The sequence below is a fragment of the Anser cygnoides genome, chromosome 3 (assembly GCF_040182565.1).
Source record: "Anser cygnoides isolate HZ-2024a breed goose chromosome 3, Taihu_goose_T2T_genome, whole genome shotgun sequence".
Taxonomy (NCBI): Eukaryota; Metazoa; Chordata; class Aves; order Anseriformes; family Anatidae; genus Anser; species Anser cygnoides.
Window position 1 is genome coordinate 120,692,383 of NC_089875.1, and position 12,419 is coordinate 120,704,801.

A 12,419-nucleotide genomic window follows, 5' to 3' on the forward strand; every position below is an offset into this window, starting at 1 on the left:
GAGACATCTTCAATAGAGATGTCTAAAGTCAGGTTAGATGAATCCCAGACAATCATCCGAGTTCTCATCTTGTTCTTCCTCTCATCTGTTATTACACTGAGCAGTTTATTCCACTTACTTGTTAAGTAGATATAATATCTTCTGATGAGTTTTAAATTTGATCCTAAATATTAGAATATTTGATTATATTTTATTTATATATTTTTAAGATTGGATCAGGACTTGGAACAGCATGTGGTCATTTTTCAGCTTGTTACGGACTTTGATTTTCAGCCTGTTTTTTTGCCTTGCATCCTGATTCTGCAAATGGAAATGACAGTTCTTCCTTTCTTCTGTATTGTGTCTCAGGCACTACATCCTTATACTAAAGTCAAGACAGAAAGTCTCTAAGCCTAAGTCAGTGTTGTGTGGTCACAGTCATTAACCAATTTGTCACTTGCAGGAGTTTTCTGTAAATATTTCTGAAGACTTCATGGAACATCTGTATGATGGTGCTTTGGCAATTGAAGTATATGGGCACAAGCAGAGTGGTGACCGGAAAAATCCAACCCTGTGGGATTTGGGAATAATTCAAGCCAAAACACGAAGCCTTCGTGACAGGTAAATACAGAAAGTAGGTCATTGGTTTAGAATTCTGAAGATCACTGTCTGAAGGGCCTAATTTTGAAGCAGTTTGTGATAAGTAGTCAAATTTTGAACTGAAGAAAACTGAGCAGGTGTGTAAGACTATGTCTGTTAGACTATTGTAGATAGACTATTGGGAAAATACCATCAGATGTGTCAATAGGTTTGTAAAAAAGTGAAAGAGGAGAAATGCTCATCCATGTTTCAAATTAAACATGGTAAAACTCCAAAGACTTGAAAGTCCCTTTTATTTAGGCAAACCCATGCACATTAGTAGTGGTTTTAGGAAAGAGCAGAAAATAGGAAGCTGAGTATTTTCTGTTATATTGCTATGCTGGCCTGAGCCAGATAGAGCTATCAAGTCTAAACCAGCAAGATGGTTGTTTTGACTGTGCGATGATGTATTCAAGGTCAGACTCCTGTTCATTCTTGGCCATGAAGTGTTATCACTGTAATGCTTCCATTGGAAGAGCTGTATTACTAATTACTTCAGCTGGAGTAAATATACAACAGTAGAGTAATTCAGGCTGAAGAGGGTTAGTTTTTTGCTGGCATCCATTTGTTATCCCCAAAGTAAGCTTAGTAGTATTTTCTTAAATGTGAGTCATTTTGCCTCTCCTATTTTAGAAGACAGCTCTGCCCCTTACTTTATTGGCAGTTATTTCTCTTTTTATTTCCAGCCTAAGATTGTGTTGAACATGTTGAGTATTAAGCCATATATGGAGAAATTTAAATGAAAAAATCAGGCAAACAGAAGCTGGAAAAGGGGTGTTATAAAATAGTGAGTTACGTTTGGTAGTTGAGTAGTACCTCTTTCCTTCTTAATTTTGAGTTAGTAAAAAGTGTCCATAAGAATTTAAGCTCTTGGAAAAATTTGAGAGAAGCCAGTAGTATGATGAAATTCAGGAAGGTGTTTTCAATCTTGGGAGCTTGTGAAACGATGTCATTTTTTCATTCTGGTATCTTCTGTATGGACTTGATTTTACTGACAACACTGGGCTTCTGTGGCAGTATTTGAGACCAGAGCTTATATATTAGAATCTAGTGGAATTGGTTTTTGTATTACAACTAAGAAAAGGCTTATTTCCGATGTTTGACTACAAGGGTTGTCAGTAAAATTTATAAGCATTGCACAACTAATAACCCTGGGTGGTCACAAATGGCATCTACAGAAGTGTTCTTTCACTTCTTCAATCTGCAGTCTGGGCCAGGGATTGGCTTTTTTCTCCTTTTTTTTCTTCTTTCTCTCTTCTCTTTTTTTTCCTTCTTTCCTTTTCTTTCCTTCTCTCCTTTTCTTTTGGTTTAAAAAAGGAAAAGACAAAAGAAACAGCATTTGATGTGTTTTGCAGGTGGAGTGAAGTAACCCGAAAAGTCGAACTCTGGGTTCAAATTCTAGAGCTGAATGAGAATGGGGAGTACTGCCCGGTTGAGGTGACTCCTGCCAAGGATGTTTGCACAGGAGGCATCTTTCAGCTCAGACAGGTACAGTGGCATGTGCAGGATTTCAGCTGTGAAAAGAGTCTGCAGGAAGCTTAAGAAGCCTCTGGGTTTTTTTTTATGGCAGAGGGATGGTGTCCAAGGAACTGTCAAGCTTAGACACAAAATATGATCTTGTGTAAGTGGAGTCCCTCTGTGTTTTATGAAACTCCCAGTGTGCACAAATTCTCAAGTAAAGATGATCAAAGGGCTACCTGTAATCTTTTTACTATGTTCTGTTACCTGTTCTGTGGTAGTGTCTGGTAGAAACTGAACTTTTTTTTTTTTTTAAGAGGTCCAGAAATCCCCCTTCTTTGATCTTTTCAGCCAACTACTCCTTTTCCTTTGAATTCTACAGGCATTAAATTGTTAATGCTTAACTGAGCACTTAACATTTTCAGTGACAAGCTATTGCCAAGATAACGCTCGGAATTAGTAAAGGTTAGATACAGGCTGCACCTCTGAACTCCTCAACTCCTTTGATTTTTTTTCCTATGGATTTTCCTAAGGAACAGTTACTTTGCTGCATTGATAGCATCAGCAGGTGGGTAAGAATTTTCAGTCAAGGAAACCAGAGTCAGGAAGAGTTCTCTTAAACAGCTCCAGTAGCTCACCAAGTTAGAGTATTTTCTTTCCTCTTCTGTGGGTGGGGAGGAGATCCTATTCTCAGCCTTCAGAAGTACTAAAAATACAATCCTCTAATTGTATGTTTTGAAAATCCACTAGAAAAAGTAAACTGAATTGCTGAATGCTGATTTTAAATACCTAAATCCTGTAAACAAATCCTTGCAACAGAAGGGGTGTCTCCTGGATACTGGGTCATTGAGATTGCACTACTCACCACTTTGTTCTTCACGTGATAATAAAATATTGCTTGCAAATGACTGCCAGTAGAGGTCTCTCTGTCATTAAGCTTTCAGCATTTTATACCTTTTTTTTTTTTTTCCCCTCAAGTATTTCAAATTGTTCTTTTGGGCAGGGACAGTCTCGAAGAATTCAGGTTGAAGTGAGATCTGTACAGGAATCCGGGACCTTACCACTGATGGAGGAATCGATACTATCTGTGGGAATTGGTTGTGTTCAAATAAAACATGCCAAGTCACAAAAAGTGCCTGAAAATTATCAGGTAAGTCTGAATGTTTCTTAGCAGCAACCCGTATTTCCAAGACATATGAAAGCATTAAACGATGTCCCAAGTTTGCTGCAATTGGAAGCAACTTCATTGGTTTCAAGTTTTTGGTTTATTTACGTCAGGTAGGGGAATGATGAGAGGAGGGCATTATTGAACCTGCTACAAAAGCTTGTAAAGCAACAAGAAAAATTGTCAAGATTGCTTTGATGGTGGTATTGTGGATTATGCAGGATAGTCTAAATCCAAATCTTTCAGCAAGTGTTGTGGAAGATCTTCCTCTTAATCAAAAATCATTTTCCATAACAAAAAAAACTATTTGTAATACTGTCTTCTCTGTCTCTTCTGGGGTGTTTCCTATCCTTAAAAACAGCACGGCTTTAGCACACCATTCAAAGAAGGAAAGAAAAAAGCCCAAATTCCTAAAATTCTTTTGGAGTTTGTCCAGTAGATTTTGCTTCAAATGTTAGATGCAGCAGCAATTTTAAGTAAGCATTCAAGTTAGAGTGAATCAATGGAACACATATTCAAATAGTGTGTGTTACAAACATCAGAATTGTGTTGGCACATATTAAATGTTGGCCATTTTCTGATGACCTCAGAAGCACTGCATCTCATCGTAAAGTGCAAGGATTTTGATCTGGTTGTAGGGAGCATGCTTGACCTGGTGCTTATCTGATGGCTTATGATGATGGCACATTGGCTCACTTGCCCTTTTTTAGAAGCTTGTCTTCATGTGGTGCTCCGACCTGTTTTCTAGTGCGGTGCTACTTTTTCCCTAGCAGCTAAATTAAATAAAATTCAGTCACTCAGAGCTAGCAAGCCAAAATCTAGTGCAACAGAACAATCAAGTCTGTGGATTTGCCTGATTAGCTGCCCTGCTTGAGGTAAGGCCAGCTAAATGCCAAGTTGATTTTGGGACTTCTCCCAGCTTTCCATAATGCTTACCCTGTTGACAGTATGATTCAATGTGTGTCTGCTCCTCTTTTTTGCTTAACCAGAATTGTTTTTCCCTTTGTGAGGTCTGAAGTAGTTGGCTTTGTTGTTGTCTCCTAACCTGGGGGTTGGACCCGATGATCTTTCGAGGTCCCTTCCAACCCCTACAATTCTGTGATTCTGTAACCTCGGCAATCCCTTGCCTCTTGTGTGTCAGGATCATATTAAAGGGATTTTTTTTCCACCTTTGCAGAAATCTCACTTTTTAGAATATCCTAGGCAGATTATTGCTTTTATTTCCCCATTATGCCTATGACTGTGACTCTGCCTGCAAGTTTCCTAGCTGCCCTCCCATCACAGCAGTTCCTGATACCCATGTCCTATACAGCAAGGAATTTTTTTTCTTTCCTACTTCTGAACTGAGCAAGTTTTTTAAGATACTCTTCTCTCCTGAGGCAGAATGATGATTATTTCTGGCAAATTTGACTTGAAAGCTGTGACTGTTATGCACCCAACACATACACACCACTTACCCAGATTTGTAAGGGAACGAGTCCCAGGTGAGCATGCAGTCTGTCTCACCCTATTTCTTCCCCATTGAACTTCTGAGCTGTTGGCCAGTTTCAACCGTATCAGGCAGAGCTGGCAGTGCACATAATAGTAAATTCTTTCAAGAAGAAAGACTTAAGCTCCCCTTGAGGGAGAGACTACTGAGCTCTCTCTGATACTGATAACCCACATGGGAAAGAGCTATTGAAAAACATGTTTTATTAGTTCTGCTGCTTACAATAGCCCTCTGACTCGAACATCTGGATTTTTAGTCCCCTTATTAGCATTTCTTTATCTCAAGTCAATCACTATCTGTGGAACGTGAAAGATTTTCTAAAGGACTTGAGCTAAGAAAATGCCTCTTTCTATATGGCTTTTTAATTTTAGCTTAGCTAAGTTTTTGCTTTCATTACTAAGATACAAAAGTAGGCTCCAGTGGCTTGTTATTACTTAAATAGATGAGTAATCGCTCAGGATTGGAGTCCTCGCTGCTTTCCCATTCTCTGTGCAGGAGTGGCAGTTGTGCTTACTCTCACTGCGAATGGTTCTGCTGCATGTCAAGAATGAAAGGTGGTGTCTCCCGTCAGAAAATAATGGAAATCAAAACATCTAAGGTCTACGTCGTGGCTGCTGGCATGGCAGACAGTTATTCTACCTCCCTAGCAATTAGCTTAAATGTTTACATTTTTCTCCTCTAAATGCTACAGCAAACTTGCCTTGAATCCTTTGTGTTAGACTTTGATTTCCAGTTATTTCCAACATAAATATTTAACTTTCGCAGATAAAACAGCAGATTTTTATTTTTCTGTCCCGGATCAACAGGTTTCAAGTTGTTTCACTTTACCACCTGTCTCTTTCTAAGGGCAGTTTGAATATTCCACTTTCTTCCAATTATGATAAAGTCTAATAACTTTATTTCTGTGAAATTCTTCACTTATTTTTCAGTTGGATTGGTTTAGTTTGTGTTTAGACCAGCAGATAGCAGCAAATCTTTGGGATGTCACTGTGTTTTCATTCTATGGCCTCGCCATTGCTAAGCTCAGACTTTTACAGGAGACTGCTAATATTACTTAAATTAGTAGCACTTTTTGCATTAAGTGTTTCCTGCTGTCAAAAAAATTAATGGCATGATTTTGCATCTTTTGGCCTAGGAAGAAGAGGATGAAATGGACAGTTACCAGGTAAAAATAATTTCTTATTACAAATTCAGATATTCTCAGTTAGAGAGACATGTTAGAAGAGGAACAGGGTTTTATCTTTGCTGTACCTTTGCTGCATGTAAAGAGCCTTTCCTCTGAAGAGACTAAAAGCTTGAGAATTGCATAGACCGTTATGTTACAAAGCCGTATGGTGGATTAGAGAGGTAGAAGGTAAAGAACAAGACACCTTTAACCATATTTCCAAAACAAGATCCAATTGTGTTTCCTTTTCTGTTTCGATAGAAGGAGTCCTCCTTTTTGACAAGCTGTGGTTAGACTGAGATTGTCTGCGTTAAGAATGAGATTAGGAACAGTGGCGTTGAAGATGCAGTCAAAATACTTCATGCTGTTTTGTATTATGAATGTGCTATTTATGAGACCCGGAATATACTGTAATCAACCCTTGGGCCAGCAAGGGGGATTCTGTTCCTAGGGCCCTAAGATGGCAGGGAAAAAACTACTTGAAATCAGCCCGGTGATTTTTGGTTAATGTATGTAATGCCACTGTAACGTGAGCCTTACAGGAGAACTGATGAGGTACAGTATCTGTGATATATTTTTCATCTTCTTGTGAGTAACTTTAACAAAAGCACATCATCATCGTTGTAGATCTCAACTTCGTATAATGTGAGCGACAAGAGATTTAGGTTTAATGCTTCCTGACAGGTTCCAGCATTCTTGTAGGGGTCTGCAGGTGAGCAATACAAACGTAGTTTATAGTCTTGCCGCCACCCATTTTCCTTGACAAAGTGTTTGTTATAGTTTGATGTGGAATGAAACTGAGCTGCTATTGCCATGAAAGACGCTTCCCTGAAGGCATCCCAGAGCGGATAGCTCATCGTTGTGGCACTCAACATACAGCATGCAGAGTATCATACATCATTTCTGAGCATTTCTGCGCCACAGACAAATGAACTCAATGTTCTTGCAGATGCAGAGGTGTTTTTTGAAGGACACGGGCACTTAAAAATACGTGAAAAAGGCTCAGGCACAAATGCCCTAACTGGGGATAATGGCATGATACGGGGTTAGGAGCAGATTCCTAATATAAGGCTGCTGAACACTGAGCATGAATGGTGAGCTGTGAATATGGACAGGGGGTTCCAGCTTTGCCACAAGGTAATGGTTAGTCAGTTTTAGATTAGATTTAGGGCAAAGAAGATGGGTGAAGTGAAATATGCTCAGCTAAGTACTGGGTAGCACAAAATAGAGAAAAAAAACCTCCAGAGGTCCCTTCCAAGCTCAGCTATTCTGCATTTCTCTTTGGGTTGTGCTCTACAAAAGGAAAGCATAGAGAAGAGCAAAGTGATTCATCAGAGGTCTGCTCTGTCTTACCTGATTCTTTGGTACAAGATGAGCAATAGGGTTGAGGAAACATGTAAGCCACAAATAGGAAACGCTGGCTTTCCAGGGTCAATATTTAATATGACTTCTTTCCTCTGTACAGGATAGGGATTTGGAGAGGCTCCGTCGGAAGTGGCTGTGTGCCTTAACAAAGCGTCAGGAATATCTCGATCAGCAATTGCAAAAACTCGTTGGGAAGCCTGGTAAGGAAAATGCTATTAAAGGTAAAAACAGCGATAGGTTGAGAGACACGCACAGACACTTTTTAACTTAATATATTGTAAGATAGAAAAGAAGGCAATGGAGAGTTGAATCTCTGAGCTCACCACCACTTGGCTTTCAGTGAAACTAAGTTAGAGAAGCCTATGTAAGATTTTATTGTTTTATTTACGCTGTGTGCTTCTTTGTGTGCTGAATTTCGGAACAGAGTGGGTTTTATTCTGTTATGATGGTATAAGATCATCGACACATAGTAAAGGCAGCGTGTAAGAAATGCTCTCTGTTGTCCTTACTGACATCCTGCTTCTCCAGATAAAACAGAGGACGATGCGGATCGGGAGGCACAGCTTTTAGAGATGAGGCTAACACTCACCGAAGAAAGGAATGCGGTGATGGTGCCTTCTGCAGGCAGTGGGATCCCTGGAGCTCCAGCAGAGTGGTATGAACATACATTGCCATATGCAAGAATGGATATAAAAATGATGCACGGCTTGTTCCTGGCTTGGATTGTTGCCATTTCTTGCTTTCCTTAATCTGGATTCTGTACACTGCATGAGCAAAGTTGTTAAAATTAGGGCGACTGCTTAAATTATTTTATTAGGCTGTGTATCTGAAATCCAGAAATGCTATTTAGTAAACGATACTGTTATTGATCAGAGTGTAATTATGACCTTCTGAGGAAACGGAATCAATATTTATTACCACTGCACTTACCATTTAAAAAAATTAGCTAATATGTTAATTACCTAGTTCATTCACTTAAAAGGCTGCTCTGTCATAATAAAAATGCATCTACAGGAGCATTTTGTTGCATTCCTGGTTTAAGCTCAAAGTCTGTTTAGTCAGCAAGTGTTCCATGTAATTTTCTAAACATTAAAAATAGTAAATTACGCTAGACTGAGCTTGCCATACTGTAGCAGCTGTGAGTAACAACTGCAGATAAGGAAGTAAAGCTGTTTAGTTTCAAACCTCGTTTTCAGTTGCTTTCAACTTTCTGCAATGTTTTTCTGAGCAAAACTCTAACAGTATTTATAGATGGAATTGAGTGTCGTGGCGTTGTAAGCTGAGGTTTGTTAAAATTAGTACTTCTGAAACATAAAAATGGCAAAAGATTTATTGGAGACATTCACATTAAAGTATTTGACTAGGTTTGAAAACAGTAGAGCTGCAGGAAACATACTTGAGGAAGAATCTATTATGAATGCATTTGCACCAAAGGAAGTGTTTGGTGTGACTCCAGCACCAAAGTACACATTAAATAAGATTCCAGCCTGCTCTTGTTCACTACAAAATTCATTATGTCCAAGTTTGCCATGAGATGGCTACAGCCTTTCTACAGCTAAGATTGCAAAAAGGCATCTTTTAAAACGTCTTCAGTGCTTCATATTACATCTTAGTACATCATTAATGTTGTAGCTTTAAAATACAAGGCTACAGAATATTCAATATTATGAACAAACAAAACACCACCTATGTTATCTCTTCATCCACCCTGTGAAAGTCATGGCTTATGCATCCCCTTGGACTCTCAGATATGTTTAGCAAGACAGATTAACAATTGTGCAGCATCGATAGTAGCTTAAAATATTTGCTGCTGGATATTCTGACCAACTCTGCTGTCTTCACTGATATCAATAATGCAGAGGGGTTTGCATTTAATAAATGTGTATGTCAGAGTAAATAAACTTAATTTTGCTATTAGTGTTTTAGAGGGAGAAAACATTTCTGAAAGCAGAGGTCAAAGAATATAATAATTGTAAGAGAGCTGGTATAAAAGAAGTATCAATTTAGTTGAGTCTCTCTGAATCTGCAACAGTAAATTAAAATAAAGCTGTTTGCCAAGGTTATCATTGGTCTGACTTGGAATTGTAGTTGTACTGAATGTAATATACTGTGAGCTTGTATCATAAAGTACGTGTGCTGGGTAAATCTGCTTTAATTTAAATGCCGCCATTGTCACTGTCTTGCATTTTAGGACTCCCGTGCCTGGTATGGAAACTCACATTCCTGTTATTTTCCTCGACTTGAATGGTAAGTGGTTCTTAAAAGGACAGAGTACTTTGAATCAAACTTTGTACAACCCAAGATATTATAGAATTTAAGCAAGCTAATAAAGTGAAGAAATGCCTGGAACGGCAGGTAGATTAATTTGAAACAGCACATTTTTCACTGAACCGTATCACTTAATGTTTCAAAACACACAGCATTATTTATGGAAGGAACCGGGCATTTTGGTAATCCTACTATTTTGCAGATATTTAATATGTAAAAGAGAGATAGTAAAATGAGTCTACCTGAGAAGGTGAACATCAGTAGATGGTGCAATGAAAACTTAATCATTAGGAATTCTCCTTCCGAGGTCTTGCAAGGATATTACCCTGGTGCTATGTAATGTCTTCCTCAGTCCATTAGAAGAAAATGTGAAGTCACTGGTAGTAATGTCTGCATATCAAAAATAAATGCTATGATAAACTCAAGTTTATCTTACACAGTGCAGTCTTCTGTATTTCCTTAATGTATGTATATTTTAATGCATTCAAATACAAGCTCCAGTTTGAACAACATGCTTAGTAGATACTTTTCTTGACTATAATTTTCCCATCTGTGGTACATCAGCAACCCTAGATAGACCAGGGAGCCAGCAGTGCTTAATCGGTTGAAGAAATCCTTGCTATGATGTTTAGAAGAGGGTTAACACTTGGATTAGAAGCATCAGGTGAGAGAGGAGAGGTGGCATTCTGCCTGTGGTGATGAGGTTTTTGCTGCAATGCTCTACATTTATGGCTTATTTACCTCAAAAAGTGTATTGATATATCAAAGGGCTTCAGAGAGGAGCTAGTTAATAATTCATTAACAGTGAGGGACTCGAGCCAGAGCAGGTTGAGCTTGTTCTCGAAAACGATGCTAAAGATTTAATCATGATCTAAATGTACCATACTTTTACTTGTCCAGCCAGCAGCTTTCCTTTATTTCAAAAAAAAAAAACCAAAAAATCACCTAAGTAATTATGCCAAGCAATGTACTTGGTTTAATTGAGCAGCAGTGCTCAAAATATACCTGTGGGCAAGGAAGGGGTATTTACAGCTGGGGGATTTTCCTGTCCAGTGGAGAACTTCATAAGGCACACTTGAGTCTGCACTCCCAAATTTTTGTGCACAGTTCTGTATAGAAACGGTTCTGTTTGAAATGGGGTGAGCTTCTCTTGTGCAGGTAGAGTATAAGGAGCCAAGCTGCAGAGGTGGAAATGTGAATTCATGAATTGTTGGATGGATGTTTTTAAATAGGATAATTGCGTTGTCTCTCCTCACCTTCTGCATTCCCTTTTGTTTCCAGCTGATGACTTCAGTTCCCAGGATAACCTTGATGACCCAGAAGCAGGTGGGTGGGATGCTACCCTTGTTGCAGAAGAAGAGGAGGAATTTTTTGAACTGCAGATTGTAAAACATCACGATAGTGAGGTAAGCAGAGGTATAGACCAGTATATTTTAGCTCAGGAGTCTTTTAATTGTTCTCTGTATATATTAAGATATGAAGATACTGCGTCAAAGATGACACACAAAGTATACATTGCTTGTTTCTTATAAAAATGACTTTTTTTTCTAAGGTATATTTGCTTGGAGTTGAACCATAATTCAATTGAGTCTTCCTTCATCTAAACCCAAACGTTACAGAAGGTTGAAATTCTGAATGTGTGTTTGGGAAAGAAAAAAGCAAAGCAAAAACAAACAAAACCCAAAACTCCTCAGAAAAGCAGAGGATATTCAGCCTTCAGCTGAAAAACAAGCAATCTTAACTATGGTTATGGTTAACATATTTAGCTGTGTGTTGTGTAGTGTGATGGAAGATTTTCACTGCAATCTCAGTTGCTCTCTGGTTTATCTCACTAAAGGCCAAATGGTCCTGTAGTTCTGCATATTTTAAAATTTATTTGCAATGATCTTGGGTATTCAAAGATCTTTTTTTCAAGAGGAAATGTTCCAGAGGTTGAGCAAGTTGGCATTTTTAATCCCAACGTCTTCATTTGGCAAACTAATCTTGATTTTTAAATGGCCTCTTCTAAAGTGCATGGATTTTTCTTCATAGGGAGTGAAATGGAGAAGCTGACTCTCAAAATTTATGTATTATGTATTTTTGTTAATTATGCTTAATTAATTACAGTTAATTATACACCTAATTATGCTTATTAGAGGATACATTTTTTTCCTTCGCAGGTGAAAGTAGAGGCCTCGTGGGATTCCACAGTCCACGACTGTATCCAGCTCAGCAAAGGAACAGCAGCAGATGAAAGAGTTTACCTTATTGTGAGAGCCACCGTCCAGCTCAGCCATCCTGCGGAGATGCAGTTGGTGTTACGCAAACGCATCTGTGTCAATGTTTATGGCAGACAGGTATAGCTTCTGCAATCCTTCCTACTTTCACTCTACCCTGTGTTTATCGTTGCTCCAAGAGGGGAAGGCTGTGGTTTGTGCAAAATGCTGCTGCTGTGTTTTCTTGTAGCTGCCTTCCTTTCTACCTGAATGAAGCAACATATTAATGGTTTGCACAGAGGCTTTAGGCTGCCAAGTAAATTTCATAGTGTCTTTTTTATTGTGACTGATAATACAGCTTATTTGAAAGGTTCAATGGCAATTTAGTATAAGATTCGGTATTATTTGTATTAACTATTGACTAATTGCTTTATTCCCGATCACTGAAAAAAGTAGAAAGAGTTAACTTGTTATGAACTTGCGGTTAATGTTTCGCATAAACTGTGCATCAGAATAAACATGTTTTCTTGCTCCTATAGTGCCTTCACATGTTACTGCTAACTATTTCTATTATATATCCAGATATTTAGAGTTAAGCAAGCAACAGCTGGAGCAGAGCAGAGGTCCCTTTGTGTAATTTCTCGAAGTTAATCACTCTTGATCTTCTACGTTTTCCTGTTGCTTTGTGCTCTTGAT

The 12,419-nt window shown here is 38.5% G+C and overlaps 1 protein-coding gene across 9 annotated transcripts in view; it reads left to right on the forward strand.

Moving 5' to 3' along the window:
* The window catches only part of KIF13B (kinesin family member 13B), a 124,955-nt gene that overhangs the window by 80,468 nt on the left and 32,068 nt on the right, over window positions 1-12,419 (forward strand). For all 9 annotated transcript variants that reach the window (XM_048079314.2, XM_048079316.2, XM_048079315.2 and 6 more), the window contains 9 exons: window positions 443-600; window positions 1,974-2,106; window positions 3,080-3,226; window positions 5,866-5,895; window positions 7,361-7,460; window positions 7,789-7,915; window positions 9,452-9,507; window positions 10,810-10,934; window positions 11,688-11,864. In XM_048079314.2, coding sequence (XP_047935271.2) covers window positions 443-600; window positions 1,974-2,106; window positions 3,080-3,226; window positions 5,866-5,895; window positions 7,361-7,460; window positions 7,789-7,915; window positions 9,452-9,507; window positions 10,810-10,934; window positions 11,688-11,864 — 1,053 coding nt within the window. The remainder of the gene's footprint in view (window positions 1-442; window positions 601-1,973; window positions 2,107-3,079; window positions 3,227-5,865; window positions 5,896-7,360; window positions 7,461-7,788; window positions 7,916-9,451; window positions 9,508-10,809; window positions 10,935-11,687; window positions 11,865-12,419) is intronic.